The sequence below is a fragment of the Lutra lutra genome, chromosome 4 (assembly GCF_902655055.1).
Source record: "Lutra lutra chromosome 4, mLutLut1.2, whole genome shotgun sequence".
Classification (NCBI taxonomy): Eukaryota; Metazoa; Chordata; class Mammalia; order Carnivora; family Mustelidae; genus Lutra; species Lutra lutra.
The window spans coordinates 11474910-11496746 of NC_062281.1; the positions used below are offsets into that span (position 1 = coordinate 11474910).

General features: G+C 43.4%; 1 protein-coding gene across 5 annotated transcripts in view; it reads left to right on the forward strand.

Annotated features, from left to right (window-relative positions):
- Positions 1 to 21837, forward strand: part of ASAP1 (ArfGAP with SH3 domain, ankyrin repeat and PH domain 1) — a 354464-nt gene that overhangs the window by 210662 nt on the left and 121965 nt on the right. For all 5 annotated transcript variants that reach the window (XM_047728535.1, XM_047728532.1, XM_047728536.1 and 2 more), the window contains exon 5: positions 14251 to 14396. In XM_047728535.1, the coding sequence (XP_047584491.1) occupies positions 14251 to 14396 (146 nt within the window). The remainder of the gene's footprint in view (positions 1 to 14250; positions 14397 to 21837) is intronic.

Genomic DNA, 21837 nt, shown 5'->3' on the forward strand with positions numbered 1-21837 from the left:
CAAGTTTATACATTCCTTCAACAAAAATCCTTAAAACCTATGATGTTACAAGCAAAACACTAGGCACTAGGGATGGAATAATGAACAAAACAAGGCCAAATCTTTGACCTGATGGAGCTAACGTTCAGGAAGTGGAGACAATTAACACCATATATGTAAAATAAGGCTAGCCAGTGAGAAAAGCCACAAAGAAACAAAACAAGGGGGAAAGCCTCAGCAGTAGAAGAGCATTTTATATTGTATGGTCGCCACAGGCTTCCAAGGGTGGGGGAGATTTCCAGATTCCTAAATAAAACGACAGTGTGAGAAGACATCTGAGAGTGCTCTCCTGGGAGACTCACTAGCAGATGCATTAAGCTCTGTAATGGAAACAAGCTCTGTGTATTTGACCAACAAGAAGGCCAGTGTGGTTAGAGCAGAGTCAGTGAGGGCAGAATGGGGAAAGCAAGGGAAAGGAAGTTTCCAGAGGGCCAGATCTTACAGGATGTCACAGGCTATTTAGGAGATTTATTTTGTTTTTGTTGTTGTTGTTGTTGTTGTTTTGGTTTGGTTTGGTTTTTTGGTGAGTAGTCCAAATGTTGAGGAAGCCATTAGGGAATTCTGAGCAAAGATGAGATATGGTCATATTTATTATTTTAAATTCTCAAGTTACGTGACTGAAGGAAATAAAGATCTCAAATAATGTTGTTTTTTTTTTTCTTCTTCTTCAAATAAGTGTGTAGGCTTGTATGCAAGCTCTACTCCACGAAATTGTCCGGGCTGGTGTGAAGGTGTGGTAACTCCTTAGTGTTCAGGATCCAGACTGTAATTGTGGCTCCTGCGGCTCTCATGTTCTTAGATTGTTGTCCTCATGTGATGATGGGGGCTGAGAAGTCCCATGATCTGCCATCTGTGAACTGGAGAACCAGAAAAGCCAGTGGTTTACTAGTTTGAGTCTGGAGGCTGAGAATTGGAAGGCCAGTGGTGTAAATGTCAGTCAAAGTCAGAAGGCCTCCCATATACACGCGAGACAGGCAGGAAAACTGAGTCAACTCCCAGAAAGTGACCAAAACCACCATCTTACAGACCATCTTCAGTAAAGACAAAAGAAAGATTTTCCAGCCGCATTTCGTTCTTAAACTCCTTTTCATTGTGTGGATTCTGAATCATACATGGTGTTCCTAAGTGTCCTGGGCACATTTGTATGCTCTGCCGTCCTTGTTCTCTTGCTTGCCCACACTCGGGGTGATGCCTTTTCCAGGAGCCCTGGGGTAGAGACGCCTGTATTGCTGCAGTGTTTGGGGGTGTTGTTTGCTGCCTGCACAGGGAGGAGCAGGGGAGGCCTTCTGAAGGAGCACTGGCTCCCAGGCCACAGCACGGGGATGTGATCTCCGGTCTGGCTGCGAGAAGCTGAGTGTTCCTTAGCAAGTCCTTTCATTTCTCCAGACCTCCGTTTTCTTCTCTGTGAGAAAGAGAAGATGATCCCTACCTTATCTGTTGATGAAGTAGTTAGTGGTTATGAAATGAGACAAAGATTCTTTTGCAGTCTGCAAGGCACTGTGTATACCCTAAGGGGAGCCCGTGGGGTCCAGCAAAGAGTGCCTTTGTCAGGGGCACTTGGGTGGCTCCATTGGTTGAGCATCCGACTCTTGATTTCGGCTCAGGTCGTGATCTCAGGGTCATGAGACGGAGCCTCACATCGGCTCCACTCTCAGTGCAGAGTCGGCTCATCCTTCTCCCTCTGCTCCTCCCCTGCTCACACTGCCTCTCTCTCAAATAAATAAATGAGTCTTAAACCACACAAAACAAAAAAAATGCCTTTCTCCGGACACCAAAACCAGAGAGGCCTGCTTGTACGTTTCGGTCTTTTTTCTACATGTGTGCTTTTGCCTTCGCTCGGACTCTCCACTCTGCGCCTCTCGAGGGCAGGAAGCCTTGTCTTTAGATTCAGCTGACTTTCCTCCCTGATCCTTACTATTCTGGGGTCATCGATCCCTTTACAGTTGGAGAACAACAGACCCTCTCTGAATTATTAAAAACTTGCAAGGCAGAATTTTTCAGTGAGTTTTAGGAGTTTTTGGAAGCCCTAAAGTTGAGGTCAGAAGCATTGATTAATTCAAATAGTACCTTAGTATGTAGAATATGCATATAATGTATACAGTAATAAAAAATAAATGTTTTTAAAAATAAATATTGGAAATGTAGGCTTTGAAATATTTTACCAACAGGTGTAGTTGATCACAAATAGTCTGGAGAGCACCAATCTAGAGACGCCTATGCAGTCAGGTGGTCAGGTCCTATCCTGCCTCCCTCAAGGACCCAGTGAACTTTCAGTTAATCTCGAATAATTTAACATATAATTTTTTTTTAAAGATTTTATTTATTTATTTGACAGAGAGAGATCACAAGTAGACAGAGAGGCAGGCAGAGAGAGAGAGAGAGAAGCAGGCTCCCCGCTGAGAAGAGAGCCCGATGCGGGGCTCGATCCCAGGACCCTGAGATCATGACCTGAGCCGAAGGCAGCGGCTTAACCCACTGAGCCACCCAGGCGCCCCTTAACATATAATTTTTAACCCAAGAAGCTGAAGCTCAGAAGGAATGAGGCTGCAAACTTAAAGACCTACATAACCTTTCTATCACAGGGTAGGTGCTTAATGAAAGTTTGTGAATTAATTGTGAAATGTGGGGCCATATTTTTAAATTACACCTATTTACAAAAAGCTCAGCTCCTTCAGATGGTGGGCAGTCAGCTGTAGAAGACACAAATAGGAGAGGAATGGTTGTCTTCTTCCTAGTTTTTCTTCGGGGGCAGATCTCAAAGCAAGAACATTACCCGGAGAGCCATGAGCAAAGCCGTGTGATGGGCTTTTATCTGTCAGTTAGGAGGCCTGCGTGAGAGGGCATTGCTGCCCCTGCTGAAAGGGAGTGATGCTCAAGAGCCGTTTAAATGCTGAGTAATAGCCTTGTGGAACGCTGCGGGGCATCCTGTCTTGGGGCTCTGCTAGGTAATGGATTTGTCAGTTGTTGCGGAAATGGGAGTTTGCACTGAGTTTCCAGATAACACCCTTGGGGCTGGAGCAGATTCTTGCAGAGGCTTGGCTAGAATTTTGAAAGAACAAATCCAAATTCAAAATGACCTTGAAAAATCAGAGGAATGAGTCATCCTGAGTGGCATGGAGAAAGGCAGTTAAAAAAAAATCCTTTCTGCCTTTAAGGATGTTGCTTTTAATCTTAGTAAGTATGTACCCAGTGGTGGTGGGAAAAGAAGAGGAAATAGGGGCCCAGGGAAGTGGAATAACTTGCTTATAACCCAGGGGCAGAGGCAGAGGGACAAGCAGAACCCCACTGAACAGGGACCCCAGTGTGGGGCTGGAACCCAGGACCCCGGGATCATGACCTGAGCCGAAGGCAGACACTTAACTAAGCCAGTCAGGCACCCCAACTCTTCATTCTTCAGGGTGTTGCTCAGGTGTCCTCTCTTAGGAAACCTCACTGGCTATATCCAGGTTTTGTCCGTGTGTTCATTTATTTATCAGATACTACATGGTGCCTACAAGACACTGTGTTAATAAGCAATATATTTTCATGCAGAGGAAAGAAAATAAAATGCATCGCTGATGGGTAAAGTAAATACTCAAAAGAGAACAAAACTAAACGAAATAGAAGGCTCAGGAACTTTCGTTAACGTTAAAATCCTTCCTCGTGCTATGTAAAAGAGATATATTAGGTTGAATTAAAGCTTTCAGTGTTGTTGTTGTTTGTTTTTTTTTGTTTTTTTGTTTTTTAATACTGAATCCTCGAAGATTTGGGAACATAAGCTAGGTAGGAATCCCAAAATCTTTTGGGTAAAGATTGGTATGTTTGACGACATGAAATGTAAAAAGTTCTGTGTGGCAAAGGACACTGTAAACCAAGTGAGGAAACAAATGGGAGAAAATGTTTGCAGCACATAGTACAACAGATTGCTGTCCCTTCTGCAGGAAGTCTCCCTACAGTTTGACAGGGAGAAGACAAGCAATGGAAACCAACAGGCAGGAAAGGAAATGTGAATGGACAATAAAATAAGCCAAATACTTGGGCTTACTGTATAGTCCAGTTTTTCACGTCCTTGTGGCAAGAATTAAGAAGAGTAACATCTATGTGCTTCTGGCGTTAGGGAAACACACTCTACTGTTTGTCTTGCTGTTGGGTCTGTGCATTCCTGCCAACAGCCTCTTTGGGAACATAGCAGTAGTAATTAAAATTTGAAGTGCGCACCCTACCCCCTAACAATTCTACTTTTTTTAATATATCTTTTCAGAGATAAAGTGACAGCATGTAAGCACTTATGGATAGAAATATTTATTGCAGTGTTGTCTTTGGTAGCAGACAGTGTGGGAGTCTCTCAGGGAGCTAGTTCTCCAAATCATGGTGGAGTTTACTGTAGAATATAATGACAGTTAAAATAATGAATTAGGGGGCACCTGGGTGGCTCAGTCAGTTAAGCATCTGCCTTCGGCTCAGTCATGATCTCTAGGGTCCTGGGATTGAGCCTTGCATTTGAGGAGCCTGCTTCTCCTTCTCCCCCTCCCCTCCCACTGCCCACCACCTGCTCATGCACTCTCTCTCTTTCAAATAAATCTTTTAAAGAAAAAAAAAACATATTTGGTTTTTTTAAAGTAAGAAAAGGGGAGGAGACCCATTATATATGTATGTTTTTTTTAAGTATAGAGAAAGCTTTGCTGAAATTATTAATACATCACATTATTAACTTTGCTTATTTCAAGGAGGGTACTGGAGAACAGGAAAGGAAATGATCATTTTTATCTTTATATATCTCCGTCTTAGTGTATGAATTATTTTTGTAATTTTAAAAACAAATGGAATTAAAAATTTGAAGGGTGCTTAGTGCTTCACAGTATGTATAGGCTCGTATAAGAGAATTTATCACTTCGCCCTCTATGCCAGCACTATAATTTAGGACACATATTACATGGCTTTATTATCACAGTTATAGCTCATTGTATTTTATATGCCTGGCCCATGGCCAATACTCCGTATATTCCGAAGGAAGGAAAAAGGACTTGCTCCAGGAGACTTTACTACATGCGTTGAGCATTTGAGCACTGTTGGGAACTTGGACATTGCAAGAGGCTGAGGACCAAGTTAATGGCAAGCTTGGCTGAGAAGTTAAACTTACCTTTGATCTTGGATGAGGCAGGTTGAGGCTTGGGATTGTGACGGAGCAAGGTGGCCCAGAGAACCTGGGGGGGTTGTAAGGCTGCAGCGCAGGGATGCTTGTGCCCAGGCTGTGCTCCAGAAGAGTTCTCTGAGCTCTGGAGCCTGAGATGATAAACACAGTTGCGCTGGACTCTGGACCCAGAGGTGACTTAAAAAGAGACACAGGGAGAGAAGCTGGGCTGCCAGGAGGAACTTTCTTTAACGTTAAAATCCTTCCTCATGCTAGATAAAAGATATATTAGGTTGAATTAAAACTTTCAGTGTTGTTGTTGTTTTTTTTTTAAATACTGAATCCTAGAAGATTTGGGAACATAAGCTAGGTAGGAATCCCAAAAGTCTTTTGGGTAAAGACTGGTATGTTTGACGACATGAAATGTAAAAAGTTCTGTGTGGCAAAGGACATTGTATGGGAAGTTACAGAAGTGAGACTCACTTCGGGGTGAGCGACAGTTCCTCCCATATCATGAATACCCACCTTAGGCCAGACACTGGAGGAGGCACACTGTAGGCTTTTCCCATCCTTTTCGCGCAGTGACCCTATTAAGGACCATCACTGCAGTTGAGAAAATGGAGTGTGAGATGAGGATCCAGATGGTCTTAGATCCACAGCTGGTAAATGGAAGACCTAGGATTTGATCGACAGTTATATTCTGTATCCTGGAACCCTCCAAGAAATACCATGATATTTAGATTATACCTGAATGTCCATTAACATCAGAACTTCAGCTCTTGGTCTCAGGGTGAATGAAAGTAATGAAGATATTTTTAGAGGCTTGCCGTGTACTTTATAGATTATACATCTGTCACATTTCACATATGAAAACCGAGACCCAGGGACACCTGGGTGACTTAGTTAAGCATCTGCCTTCAGCTCAGGTCATGATCCCAGAGTCCTGGGATCCAGTCCCGCATTGGGCACCGTGGGAGCCTGCTTCTCCCTCGGCCCGCCGCTCCCCCTGTTTGTGCTTGCTTGCTCTCTGTTTCTGACAGATAAATAAAATCTTGAAAGAAAGAAAGGAAGGGAGGGAAGGGAAGGAAAGGAAGAAAGAATGGAAAGAAAGGAAGAATGGAAAGAAAAGAAAAGAAGAAGGAGGGAGGGAGGAAGGAAGCCAAGACCCAGAAAAGTACCTTTTCCAAGGTCACAGATGGCCAGTCCGGACCAGAGGGAGTTTCAAACCCAGGTCTCTGTGCCACTTAGGCCATGTCCCTCCATCAGATGACGCCTCAGTAAACATTAGGCAGTGCTTGGTCAAGATGGGAGCTCTTGAGGATGGAGTTATTATGAATGCTTTCAAGGCTTTTCCTCATTAAATAGAAATAATCCTTCATGGTTTCATAATGTTCTCTGCTGCTGCTATTTTCCCAAAAGAGCTTTCACATTAATTATGACATCTTTACCTCTTAGCATTCAACCTCAAGGAGTAGGCTGGGTGTAGGTATTATTAGACCTGTTTTATAGATGAAATTAGGCCCCAGAGAGCCTTAGTCACCTGACCAGGTCACATGGTAGCGGCTGGAGCTAAGACCTAGATTTTCAGGTCCCTCAATCACTTGATATCTGACTCAAAAATAGCAGGGGTTCTATTCTAGGGGTTCCAGCACTTCCCCGAGCAGAGTGGTAAGAACACAGGCTCTACGGGCAGTGCCTGTGTCACCACTTAGCTGGGTGACCTTGGGCAGTCTGCTTCACTCCCTACAGCAGGAAAATGGGGGTAAGAATAGCACGTCCCCATGAACATCATGAGGTAATGCAGGACAAAAGCACAGTTTATGGCCCTTTAAGCAATCAAAAGTGTAACTATAATTAATTATTCTTGCAATTAATTGCTAACAAGTATTACTATTGTTATTATGTCATTATCATTGTTGAGAAACGAGGTCTGTCTTATTCCTCTTCATTTCTTAGTGGTAATCATTTAGTAAACCCGAAATAGGTATTGGTGGCATGAGTCGTGGCATCCTTGCTAGTCTTGGCTGAGTCTGTCCATGGAAAAGGATGGGTTTGGAATCCTGTGAGGGTAGGTTCCAATGTGGATTCACCAGCGAGCTTCACTTTTCTTATCTGTAAAACACTGCCCTGAAGGAGTTTTAGGATATTCACTCTGAATATCCTAAAGTGTGAATATCCCCATCACAGAGCCGGTGCCTGAGAAGCAGCGACCGTAATTATGGTCACAGAGTCAACGGTCGGGTTCACGGGCCAGTTGGGAAGTTTTGTGAAAGTTCCCCAGTTTGATAAGGCCTCCCACAGAGTGAGAATTAGGCAAACATCGGTCAGAGAAGGGCCTATTTACTATTTGCTGTGGTTCTGAAAATTCTAAGTAGGGTCTCACTGGAGGAGTATACAAGACATTTTTAAAGAATTTTGTTTTGTTTTAAGATTTTTATTCATTTGAGAGAGAGCATGAGAGGGAGCACAAGCAGGGGGGAGGGTAAAAGGAGAGAGAGAGAAGCAGACTCCCCACTGAGCAGGGAACCTGATGTGGGACTCCATCCCAGGACCCAGAGATCATGTGTAACCTGAGCCAAAGGCGCATGCTTTACTGACTGAGCCACCCAGGAACCCCATTTTTGAAGAATATTATTAAAGAGGAGATTATGCTGAGTGAAATAAGTCAAGCAGAAAGAGTCAATTATCATATGGTTTCATTTACTTGTGGAACATAAGGAATAACATGGAGGACATTAGGGGGAGGAAGGAAAAAATGAAGGGGGGTACTGGAGGGGGAGATGAACCATGAGAGACTGTGGACTCTAAGAAACAAACTGAGGGTTTTAGAGGGGTGGGGGGGGAGGAAGGATGGGTGGGCCTGGTGGTAGGTATTAAGGAGGACATGTATTGCGTGGAGCACTGGGTGTTGTACACAAACAATGAATCTTGAAACACTACATCAAAAACTAATGACATAATGTATGGTGACTAATATAACATTAAAAAAAAGAAGAATTGAGGCGCCTGGGTGGTTCAGTGGGTTGGGACCTCTGCCTTCGGCTCAGGTCATGATCCCAGGGTCCTGGGATCGAGCCCCACGTCAGGCTCGATCCACTCCTGGGGGAGCCTGCTTTCTCCCCTCTCTGCCTACTTGTGATCTCTGTGCGTCAGATAAATGAATAAAATCTTTAAAAAAAAAGAAGAAGAATACTATTTTTTTTAAAAAAGAGTATTGAATTTTAAAGTATTCTCAGGGAACTTGTTAACTACTAGAACCTCTGAACATATACTCTGAGGGCTGTCCCTGACTTGGGAGTGTTGCTGGAAGCCTCTGTCACCAGCCAGAGGATGCCAGGCTGACTCCACCACAGTGGCCCCCACTGGGCAGCCTGGGGCTGTCATCCCTGTTGTCCTCATCATGAACATTTATTGAGCTTATCTTGCACTGTGCACTTGGCATGCAGTAACTTAAATCTCCATAATACCTCCATGAGGTAAGTACCATTGTTTTATCCATTTTACACCGGGGAAAGATGAGGCTTAGGAAGGTAGTAAGGTATTTGACCAAAACACCATGCAGGTTTATTGATAGACCTGGGATTTGATTCTAGATCTTTCTCACTTTAGGTTGTGGGAGAGAATCCCCAGCTCTGAGATCTTAAAAAAACGTAAGAGTAAAATCCCGGTAGGAGCTGTGTGACTTCAGACTCATTTTTGCATCTAAATAATGAGGATGATAACAGTACTTATCTTCCAGTCGGATTAATAAGAGTCAATGAAGCAATGGACGTGAAGTGCTTAGTGCAGTGACTGGCATATACTGAGTACTTGACAAACTAGCTATTATCACTATTATTACTGAAATAGTAAATCACTGCTTTGGTATTGCTGTGGGGCTTAAATGTTGAAATGTATATAAAGGCCCTTTCAAGCTGCATGGAACATATTAGGTGATTAGTATCTGTTAGTCATCGCCCCCAAAGAAATGCTAGCAGTTGAAATCCTAAGTGGCCCTTTCTGGTTTGGCTGGTAAAATTATATTATTTTGTCCTTTTTTCAGAATTGAAAGGAGTCACCTAGCTCTTAGAATTGTCTTACATTCTGCAACAATACCATGAATGCCAGAAATTCCCTACAGATATTCGCAAAGCATGAATCTCTAATGGCTGGATCAGATTTCTCTCTTTCCTTGTTCTTTTCTTTAATCCAGTCTCCATCCTCACATACTTTCCCCAGCACCGACTTCACCAGCTTCCCAGAAGTCTGCTAGCACTTAGGTAGACTGAGGATCCTAAAACAGAGCTTATTCTGTTCCCTGAAAGGTGGTGATCAGGCCATTTTCTGCTTCATCAGCCCTTCTATTCAGTCACACCTGTATCTGTGACAGTGTTCCCCACCAAAGCCCTGTAGCTCTCTCTTCTTCCCTAAACCCTGAATTTACCTTCTGTTCATCTGCTTGCGCACTCAGTCATAGGCCCCGCCCTCCGTCATAGGCCCTGCCCTCTGCCGCTGCCCTTGTGCTGTCCTCCACCAGAATCCTGTCACCCTCCCCTCTGGGACTCTGCACCTGCTGAAAACTTGCCTGGTAAACCCTTCATTTTATACAAAGGGATGCATGTGTTTATAGAATTTTGCTAGTGAATTGTCACTGTTAGATTTGTAATATATGTTAAAAAAAAAAAAACTTAAAACATGAGACATATGTTCCTGTGCTGTTTGATTTTTTTTTAAAGATTTTATTTATTTATTTGACAGAGAGAGATCACAAGTAGACGGAGAGGCAGGCAGAGAGAGAGAGAGAGAGGGAAGCAGGCTCCCTGCTGAGCAGAGAGCCCGATGCGGGACTCGATCCCAGGACCCTGAGATCATGACCTGAGCCGAAGGCAGCGGCCCAACCCACTGAGCCACCCAGGCGCCCTGCTGTTTGATTTTAAATACATCTCCCTGATTTGTAACTAATCCCGGCCCTAAAGGTAATAGTGACTGATTTTTTTGGAGGCAGGTGCCACATGCCAAGTACTGTTTCAAGTACCTTACAGTTATTTCCCATTATTTCTGTCCTCAACAGGATTATTAGTACTGTCCCCAGATGTACCTCACTAAACTATGATTTTTTCATATATATCTATACTAAGAAATTTCACCCATATATACATATGTCTGATTAACATACACACACATGCTTATGCACATAAATATACGTGCTGACGGTATGGTTGTTCATTTATGAAATTAGCAAAACATGCAGGACCCATGACCTCACCTATACTTACTTACCAGTCTCCCCTTCTACCTCTCTGACGTCACATTTGATGTTCCATCTTCTCTTCCTTGAAGGGTTCTGGTGAGAGTTAAATATATTGTAAAAAGCACTTGGGGGGCGCCTGGCTGGCTCAGAGGGTTAAAGCCTCTGCCTTCAGCTCAAGTCATGATCCCAGGGTCCTAGGATTGAGCCCCGCATCAGGCTCTCTCCTTGGTGGGGAGCCTGCTTCCTCCTCTCTCTGTCTGCCTGCCTCTCTGCCTACTTGTGATCTCTCTCTGTCAAATGAATAAATAAAATCTTTTTAAAAAAAAAAGCACTTCGGTCAGAGAAGGTTCTCAGCCAATGCCAGTGCTCCCTTCCTAAGGCCTGTCTCTGTCTTAGCCAAGTCTGTCTTATTTTTGGATGAGTCCATCATCTTGGATAGACTAAGAGCTTCTTGTAATTCTTTCTAAACTCTGTATGCCATTCCAAACTCAGGAGAGTGGTTTTGTTGAGGGAGGGAGGGAAGAGATTGGGGTTGGGGGAGAGAGGAAGCATTCTGTAACACTTTATTTCGTAAACTGGTTGGTGTGTACATGAGTGTTGCGTTCATCTAAAGAGTATGATAAATGTCATCTGAAGTATTTTCTAATTCCAAGCAAACAAACAAAAACTTTCTAACCTTTGTTTTACTAGAGACACCTCTTTGAACACAGTGAAACGGTCAGCTGAATTGCTTTTTTGCTGGAGAGTGTCAGGTCTGGTGGGATTCTCCCGGGTGAGGTGAGGCTGTTTGGCCTTAGATGGAAGGTATCAGGGATAATTCCAGTTTATGAGGAGATCAAACACGTGCATCCTGTCTGTCGAGCTGATGTGGCCTTTCTTTTGTGTTTTCCTGAGCCACTTCCCTCAGTTACTTGGGCAGTAACCAGAGCTGCATTTTATCTTTTTTAATATCTCAGCCTGAAATGCTGACATCCACTCTAGGCATCATGAATTTTTGATGCGGCGATGATAGGAAGGCTGCTGGGCCTCACTGCATTTCACTGAAGCGCCCTGACACCCGTTTCCTTCCGTGCACGGACTTCCTTCTTGGGCCGCTTCCCCGTGAGGACTCACGGTGTGTTCTGTCAGGGCCCATGGCTGCCGGGCAGTCATGGAGAGTGTATTCGAGAATGCAGTACTTTTTTTTTTTTTTAAGATTTTATTTATTTATTTGAAAGAGAGAGAGACAGCAAGAGAGGGAACATAAGCAGGGGGAGTGGGAGAAGGGAAAGCAGACCTCCCGCCAAGCAGGGAGCCCAATGCAGGGCTTGATCCCAGGACTCTGACTGACTGAGCCACCCAGATGCCCCGAGAATGCAGTACTCTAGATTTTCCTCTCAGTTATTCAGCAGTCTAGGAGTAAGAAGGAAATGCTTCTGAAATTCCTGAAAAGGAAATCAATAAGTCCAAGTCAAGAGATATTTACTGAGCCCTCACTCCTTAAGCATGGCTCACGGAACACAAACACCATGGTATTTGTTGGGTGGGGTCGTAGAGATGAGCTGGAGGTAATCCCTGCCCCTCGTGGTCTGGTGCCAAGGAAAAATCTGTATTTACACAAATATGATGTGATGTGGTGGAAAGTATTGCAAAAGAGAGAGTATTATAGGCAAGGAAGGAAAGCTTCATAAAGAGGTATCAAAGAAAGCCTTTAGAGATATTATTTTGCTAGACACGATTGTCTTAGATACTTACCACTGATTTATTCATTCAGTAAATATTGTGCATCTCCTGCGGGCCTGCATACAAATCTGTGCTTCCCTGTCCTCCACCACAAAGGAGGAGAGAAGTGGGGAGTCCAGGCATCTGAAATGCCTCCCCATGGAAGTGGTGCACCTCGGCTCTGCTCATGTTTCCTTGGTCGGTGTGTTTCATGTTCCATGCCTGCCTCCCTTAAGGGTGTAGAGATATGCGGTACTGCCTCCCACAGCCTGCAAGGATGGGGCACCTGGGTTTCTGTTATAAGTGTTGACATCTTCTAGAGGAGTCACAGATCTGATGCACAATTTAACAGAGTCACACTGGATGCTGTCTTGATAGTAGATTGTAGGGGAGCAAGAGCTGGAATAGAGAGACTTGTAGGAAGCTTTTGCACTGGTCAAGGCAAGAGATGACGTTAGATCGGGTTGATCACCATGGGGATAGTGAGAAATTGTCAAATTTTTGGCTGTATTTTAAAGGTAAAGGCAATAGGATTTGCCAGTGGGCTGCATCTTAGCATATGAGAAAGAAGAATCAGTATGACTTTGATGGGTTTAAATCCGAACAGCTACGAGAATGTATTTGCCATTAGCGGGGACTGAGATACAAGATCTGCAGAGGAAAAAGAGGGTTAGGGGCAGAACATTAAGACTTTGCTTTTTAGCATGTCAAGATGAGAGTTATTGGGGATCCCAGTGGAGATACTGAGTAGCAGTTGATATAGAAGTCTGTATTTCAGGGGTGGGATCTATGCTGGGCTGCCAGTTTGGGAGTTCTTAGCTGATAGAAGCTATTCAAAACCACAGACTAGGTGAGATCCAAGAGTGAGCATTGATAGAGAAGAAAGGCCCAAGGCTCTCCAACATGAGGAGGTCAGGGAGATGAAGATCCAGCAAAGACACTGGAAAGGAGCAACCATGAGATAGGAGGACGGTCAAGAGAGCATGGTATCCTGGAAGCCAAGCAGAGAGTGTTTCAAAGAGGCAGGAGTGGTTGTTATTTATGGAACACTCACTCTTTTGAGAAACTTTGGATATATTATATCAGCTCATCAGCACTCCAATCATGTAAGATAGTATTAGGCTCATTTTACAGATTGGAAAACAAAGCTCAGAGTGAGATTTATTAATGCCTCTGATGGACTATAAAAGTAAAAAACTGGTAAGATAGCAAGCTTATAGGTTGTGAAACCAGACTTGAAACATAAATCCATCTGATCCATGCCTGCACCATTTGCATCAAGAGATCATATGGGGGCGGGGGGGGGGGGGCTTTAAAAATGCTGTTCCTCAGACCTGAGGCTTATACAGAATTAAAGGAAATTAAATTGAGTTGCATAGAAAGAAACATATTAGAACCCATGGATTCTTTTGCATTTCAAGATAGATTTTTTCAAAAGATTTTATTTGTTCATTTGAGAGAGAGAGAGTGACCGGGAGGGAGAGGGAAAGAGAATCTAAAGCAGACCCTGTGCAGAGCACAGAGCCCGACCCTGAGGTCACAACCTGAGCCAAAACCAAGACTTGGACACTCAACAAACTGAGCCACCCAGGTGCCCCCCAAGATTGAGGTTTTTTAAAGATTTTATTTATTTATTTACTTACTTACTTCAAAGAGAGAGTACATGTGTAAGCGTGAGTGGGGGAGAGGGGCAGAGGGAGGAAGAGAAGCAGGCTCCCCACTAAGCAAGGATCCTAATGTGGGACTCAATCCCAGGACCCTGAGATCATGACCTGAGCCAAAGGCAGGCACGTAACTGAATGAGCCACCCAGATGCCCCAAGGTTGATTTTCTAAGGAGAATTTTCTCCTTGTTCCGTGATCATCATAGTTTCTTGGTGGAAATACAGTGTGCTTTAAATGTGATAATTTGACCCCTCACCTGTGGGGGTCCATGGATTACCTGGGATGTAGGTGAACTGAACACTGTAGAAGAACAAGGGGAACCGTGGTTTAATAGAGTGAGTAGAGACATTCAGTGCTCCGCTGACCACCTCTGCACGTGTTCAATGAATAACTGATGCAGTTTCTCTTTGCCTTCCTTTTAGGAGTATCTAGTGATCAATTAGGGTTCAAAATAACTCGTCATTGTGGCATATAATAGTTCAGACTCCTCTCTCCTTCTTTTTTAGATCACGTACAAAATGAAGAAAACTATGCACAAGTTCTTGACAAGTTTGGAAGTAATTTTTTAAGTCGAGACAACCCGGATCTTGGCACTGCTTTTGTCAAGTTTTCTACTCTTACGAAGGAGCTGTCCACGCTGCTGAAAAATCTGGTAAGCCATAGCATGAGGGATTTTTTTTTTTTAATTACAGCCTGATCGAAGTACAATAAGAAGATAAGGAGAACAATCTACTAGTCTTCTCCCCAACCCCCAGTCCTGGGGTGAAAAAAATAAAAAAAAAATTTTTTTTTTTTTTTAAAGTCTCAGGTATGGAGTCACATATAAAAAAATACCATTGTAAAATTCTTAGATCCAGCTGATAGCGGGTTAGATTTCTTGAGTCAGAGAAACTGGTTAAGCTGAACTCTCTTGTGCATTCTGCCACAGTTCTGGTTTGGGTTTTGTTTTAGGTAGCATTCAGCAACTCATGCTTTTTAATTAGTTGGAAGAGTGATGATGATTTCCATGTCAAACATACTCTGCAAGTATGCACTGCAAGGGGTATTCCTCACTCATATGAGGACAAGTGTGCGTCTTGGTCTCTGCTTTACAAATAATGAGCCTCCCCAGTTCCTCACATCTTTCAGCCTCCTACCAAGAGAAAGATTTTGAGATTGGGGGAACCCATGGTTACTGAAGTTGATGACAAGAAGAATCCCTAAAAGTCTGGGACAGGAGAGGTGCTGACCCCAGGAGGCGGACACAGAGTTGGGGCTGGGGCGGTCTCTTTGGCAGGCACTCGAGGATTCCCACCCTCACACCTTGTTGACACTAGAAGGTTCGTTCTGGGTAGCACTACCACCCACATTTTCTTAGGCATTAAATTAAGCAAGTCTCTCTTCTCCCAAGTCCCAAGAGATAGACATACAGGGAGGTTGAGTGGAGCCAAAGAAAAACTACATCATACTTTTCCTCGTCTCTTTCCTGAAGACTAGGAGCTGGTTCTTCCTCTCCCGCAGTCTCTCAGTATGACACCTTTCCCCCCTTTAAGAACTCAAGCTCAAGATGTCTTCACCCTGGGTCATTTACTCTTCTTCTAGATAGGCTTCTCTGGCCTTACAGGAGAATCTTGCCACAGATCTGTTTGATCAAATGGCTACTTTACAGATGAGTGTACAGTATTGGAAAGATGACAATAGCCTTTCTGTAGTGTATTAACCTGGATATTTGACCAGTCAGAATACCGTCTTTTTTTTTCTATCATACTAGATAAATACATGCATATGTCTGCTTTCTCACAGCTTAATTCTAATTTGTGGGTTATGCCATTAAATTAGTCTCCTATAGGGCACCTGGGTGGCTCAGTTGGATGGGCGACTGCCTTCGGCTCAGGTCATGATCCTGGAGTCCCGGTATCGAGTCCCGCATCGGGCTCCCTGTTCGGCAGGGAGTCTGCTTCTTCCACTGACCTGTCTCCTCTCATGCTCGCTCTCTCTCGCTCAAATAAATAAATTAAATTAAATCTTTTTTTAAAAAAATTAGTCCTATAGTGACAACCAATGATAAAATAAAGGTTGAGAGTAGAAATATGTCTTATTTTCAAAAACTTTTGAAAGGGTAGTTTTGAACTTAGGACTAACACATTCCTACACTTTGGGGTGTATTTGACAAATCCATGATATCTCCATGAATCTTAGAGTATTTAAATCTCTTATATTCAGAAGCAGGCCCTCATCTGTCCTTCCTCTGTTACTGCCTGTCTTTCTGCTGGTTGCATACTCAGAGGCTGTGTGGTGGGAAGAAAGGAAGTGAAACAGGACTCCAGCTGTTCACTTGGGTAATAACTGGTAACAACAGCCTTACTCAGGGAGGAAGTTGTGTTTTCCCGAGCTAGGTGTTTTCACAGGGCTCTCTTGCTAACCTTTAGCTTCCGGGACACCGAATATATTTGGCTTTAGTGGAGATTCATCGCTTGCACGTTTCCTGGACCAGTGCAGCCCTGCACTCCCCTTCACTGTGGGTTCCTGTCCCCAGTTCACATCGGCCCCCCAAGGCAGTGGTCTCTCGGGCATCATTCACCACCTGTATTTGCTGACCCAGTAATACATTTGCTGACCACCATAACAGAAACCACTGATTTGTACTTGACACTTCGATGAACCTGGCAATGTGCATGGTAGATTTCTTACTCCGCACCTTACAACAATCCTGTGGTTATTATACCTTCAATCCAGATGAGAAAGTTGAGGCATGTTATTCTTTAACTTGTCCAGGTACATTGTTAGTAAGTAGACGTGTACCCAAGTTCACTGTGTCTACCACCCGCCTCTATTACACTGCCTCTGTCATCTGACTCGGTGGTTGTGTTTTCCGGTGAGAAACGCTGATCTCACTGGTCCCCTAAACAGACTCCAAGCTAAGCGGCAGGCTTTCTTCTTCCTTGTCCTCTCTCCTTTAAGGGTTAGAAGACTAAGAAAGATCAATAGAAATTGCTAGAAGGCTCAGTTCATTTAATTAAAACAAAAACCAACATTTATCTCTTTGAAGAGAGTGGTGGCGTTCCTGGTGAGGGAGCAGGTAGACAAATCCGTTTGTACTCTAGTTGGTTACTAGGAGAACACTCTCCTGATTGAGTAAAAAGCCAGTCCCGGGAGTTTATACAACCTGACAACAGTTTCAACAGCTTGCTGCTTCCCTTTTTATGTCCTGCCAGGAAAGGCTAGAGCAGAGCAGACAGGCGGATGGGGCCAGGCCTTGGAGCCTGAGCTCAGAGGAAGGCACGCCCCCGGAGGAGGGAGAGGGTTCCAGGACAGCTTGCCACGCCTCCAATCCCCAGACAAGCTCCTTAGCTTACCCAAACCCTCAGTGTTTCTCAGGAGAGTCCTGAAAACCCTGTTAAGCTAGTGGACTCTGGAAACATTAAGCAATAATGGTCACAGGTGGAATTCAGGGAGTGAGAGAAAAGAAGATACTTTGATATTTTTAGCCTTTCTAAATTGTATCCTCACGGCAAATACCAAATGTCTGCTGTGTTCCAGGGTCTGTGTTACATACTGAGAAAGGTCATTTTCTAATTAAGATAGTACATATAATGGGTATTTTTAATAACTTTTATTAAAACATTACTTAAAGTAGAGGAAAGGGTGGATTTGGGGGTGAGGTCTAGCTTTCTGCTTTTGATTAACTCTAGAAAGAGAAGAATTTTCATCGTGTTAACTTGTAAGTAATCCTTATTGCGACTGTATCGTGTTGAAGAATTTCTAAAGGGTTGGTCCTGAGACATACGACCCCCTAAGTGATAACGATCTCATCGCCTTGCAGGTGTTTGTTTTCATTTTCTAGCTTTCAGTGATTGTGGAGGGTGGGATGATCACGTGGGTAGAGCTGCACAGAAGTCGGCATTACCGTCAGCCAGGGCCGAGGCTGTCTGCCCTTGTCCAGCCGCTGACTGCTGTCTGGCAGATGTGTGAGGACTGCAAGGAGGGTCGTGGTTATAACTGTTTACCCTGTGAGCCTGTACCAGAGTCAATGGACCAAGTCAGGTTTAAAGTAACTCACTTTCCTTCTGCCCTTTACATACTAGAAAACAGTTTTTAGAGAAAATTGTTTCACCTCATAATGGAGGATGAGGGAGGCTGTGACGGCTGGGAACTGGAAGCTGGGTCTCCGTCAGACCTGGAAGGCCAGCTCCCAGCGGAGTGGCCTTGTTGCTTTAGGCTAATGGTGGAACTTCTCCAGTGCTAGTCTCCTTTTCTGTTACTTGGTGCCTGTGGAACTTCATGGAGATAACAGGGTTGAACCCAAAAGTACAGTACTTGACATGTGGCATTTGCTTAACAAATACAAGTTTTTATTCTCTTATTTATAATTCTGTCTCGTTTATAATTATTTTATTATTACATCTTCTCATTTGATCTTTATGGCAACTCCTCGGGTGAAGGTGGGTATGAATAGTCCTGTTCCATTTTACAGATAAGTGATCCAAATCTCCAAAAAATAATATGCCTGGGGAATAGTGGAGTGGGAGCTTGATTCCAGGTCCCCTGACATGCCCTGATTCAGCGATGGCGTCCCCCAGCAGTTACAGAGTAATGGCATTGCCTTCGTAGATCATGGGTGCTTAATGGCCCACCTGGCTTGGCTAGAACCTACATGAGTAGCCGTAACCCCTCTTTGTGTTTAACTTGAAAAATTATTTCTTACCTACTTTTCTCTTTCATTTCCCTCATCAGTGAGTTATAATAAATTGAAAAAAGAGTGTTAGCTAGTAGCTCATAAATTTGTGGTCTTAGGACCCCAATCTTAAAAATGATCAAGGACACTGAAGAGTTCTCGTTAATGTGGACCATTTCTATCCATACTTACTATATTATCACTTAAAATTGAGAAATGTTAAAGTCTTTTAATTGATTTTGTTGCATTATGCTATTTGGTTGAAGTAGACAAAAAATACAGCCTCACACAGAACTATATATTAGAAAGAGAGAGGAGTACTTTAAGAATTTAGGTGATTACCAATATAAGAATAGTTAATAGCAATGTGAATCTGAAACCCTATGTGTGGCAGGCTCACTTTATTTGTTTCTGAGAAAATATTTGCCAGACACCCACATCTCAGTACCACAGTTTGTCAGTCGTTCTTTCGAAGAAAAACAAATGGTGTCCCATTGAAAAACTGACAGACTCGGGGCTCCTGGGTGGCTCAGTTGGTTAAGCGTCCAACTCTTGATTTTAGCTCAGGTCATGATCTCAGGGTCAAAAGATCAAGCCCCAAATTGGGCTCCACACTGATCATGGAGCCTGCTTGGGATTATCTCTCTCCCTCTTCCTCCTCCCACCCCCACTTGCACACTCTCTCTCTAAAAAAAGGAAAAGAGGGGGAAGCTGACAAACAAAATTAGCTATTTTAGCTTGCAACTCAAAATACTGCATAAGTGCTTTTTCTCAAGATAACTCTGATATTTTGGTGTGCCTTGAGAGTGGTTTGTGCAAACTTCTGTTGTGTCAAACCAGATATAGGAAAGATGTACTCGGGTTGATATGTAAACAAATCAGTAATTTTAACTATTTCATGGTGGGCATTTTTAAAAGAAAATAGCCTACCCCTGCCCCCAACAAGAGCATGACCATGAAGAATACAGTGACCTAGGTTGGTGTTGAACAGTACCTGGATTCACGTCAGGGCCCCAGTAGGTTCACCCCCATTACTTTTGTACTGTCCGTGCTAATATCTAAACAGTGGAAAAGTCAGACAAAAATCTCAGTATTACTATGAAAGTCCTTTTGGCCTCAGAGACCTCTGGGGACCTACACCACACCTTGATGCCCACTGGCATAAGAAACCACTGGCTGTGATTCCAAACCTGGCCCTAAGTGGGTTGGTAACATAGCCTGACTGAGAAGCACCAATATCTTCACCGGGAAAATGAGGAAAAATACCTTCTATATCCTGTGTTTGTGTGAGGATCGTCATACCACACACATGAGAAACTTTGTAAGCTGCAAAGTCCGTACTCACAGACTCTGTTAGTATTAACTGCTGTGGCATTAATAGCCACCACAGGAGACTTTATTTTTGTATTTTTTTCTTATTGTAAAAAGAACACATGCCTGGTGGGGAAAATACAGAATCCAGAAAGAAAATTGCAGTTTCTCTTTTATATTCTCCCTTCCCAGAGATAACCATCATTGATGTTTGGGGTCTATCTTTCTAGCCCTCTTTTCTGTACCTTTTTTCCCCTGAATAGATGAAATCATGTGTTCTAAGGAACTTTGTATTGCACTAGATTTCATTTAGTGTTGGCATTAGAGCATTTTCAATTCACCTAGTTGGGACAAATGATAAATGCAGAAGCTTGAGAGGATAGGACTTTCCAAAGAATGCCCTATGACAGGTTCATCATCGTTGGCCATTCAGCCCTTGTCCCTGTTGCACTCTTGTCCCACCCCTGTGGTGAGAGCCAGTGCTGGGACATCTGCATGATGTCAGCCTAGGTACTCAGGCAGAAGGAGGAACCAGGACTTACTGTCCAGGAAGCTATTCACATATATACAAGGTCTTTGGTCTTTTGCTTTCTGTGTGCTTTTGACCCCTTCAAGTGAAAACAAGTTCCTCAAAAGGGTGTCTTTCATCAAGATAACATTGCCCTTTGTATATTTTTCTGATTAAAGTCCAAGTCATCCAAAATTTCAGAGATGGAGAACAGATCAGTGGTTCATCAGAGTTTGGAGAAGGGGTCAGGGACGCAGGGTAGCCTGAGGGAATTCCTTTGTGTTGATAGAACAGTTCTCTAACTCTATTGTGGCAGGGATGTGCCTATGTATACCTGTGATAAAATGTCACGGAGCCGTAAGCAGACATACCAAAAAATGAGTGCATGCAGAACTGGTGAAATTCAAGTAAGGTCTATAGCCTAGTTGATCATCTCAGGCCAGTGTTGCTTCCCAGATTTTGGTAATGTCCTGTGTGTAAGCCCTTAAGTTTGTAAGGTGTTACGCTTGAGGGAAGCTGGTTGAGGACACAAGGGACCTCTCTGAACTATTTTTGCAGCTTTTTGTGAATCTGTAATTTTTCCAAAATAGAAGTTTATGTAAAAGTATAAATCATCAAATTCTGGTCAGGGAGAGAGAGCGGGGAAAAATCTTGAATAATCTAGCTATGGTTATATGAAAATTTCAGTGTAAAACAAACGTACCCAGCAAAACGCAAGCCCTCACTTTCTGCTGTGCCCTCACATCTGTAATCCCACTTCCCGTGCACTTTGATATTTTTCTAAACCAGTCTTTCTCCGTGTTTTCAGCTGCTCCCTCTAGTTAAAGTCCTTTCTGTGGCCACTGTTCCCTAAACGCCAAGTGATGAGCTCTTTCCCCTCAGAAGCCAGTCTCTTTGTCACGTGTGACTACGGCTAGGGAATGCTGCCTCTTAGTGGTGAGAAGCCAGAGAAATGTGGACATGATCCGTTTTGTTGATGTCTTTAATATGTGTGTGGCCAGGATTTAAGTGCACAGGCTTTTATGGGAATTACCTCTCATAGCCTTTGGTTCACAGCATATATTTCATAGATAGTAGCATTTTTTTAATTATTAGAAATAGTTCTTTAGTTGATTTGTCAGTCTCCTATGAATTCATCCTTCCTCTAGTGAAAGAAGCCTTCATAATCAAAGCCAGCTCCAGACGTAACAAATTATTTGTTGAGGGGTGCCTGGGTGGCTCAGTCAGTTAAGCGTCTGCCTTCGGCTCAGGTTGTGATCCCAGAGTCCTGGGATAGAGTCAGCGGAGTCTTCTTCCCCCGCTGTCCCTCATGCCATCTCTGTCAAATAAATTTTTAAAAATTTAATTAAAAAAAAAAAGTACTTGTTATTTCTGGATTATAAACTGTTGCTTGCTTCCATGCCTTTGTACCTTCCGTTCTTTCTATTTTTATTATCATCAGGGTTTACATTTTTTTTAAAGATTTTATTTTTTTATTTGACAGAGAGAGACAGCGAAAGAGGGTATACAAGCAGGGGGAGTAGGAGAGAAGCAGGCTTCTTGCCTAGCAGGGAGCCGGATGAGGGGCCTGATCCCAGGACTCTGGGACCATGACCTGAGCCTAAGGCAGAGGCTCAAAGA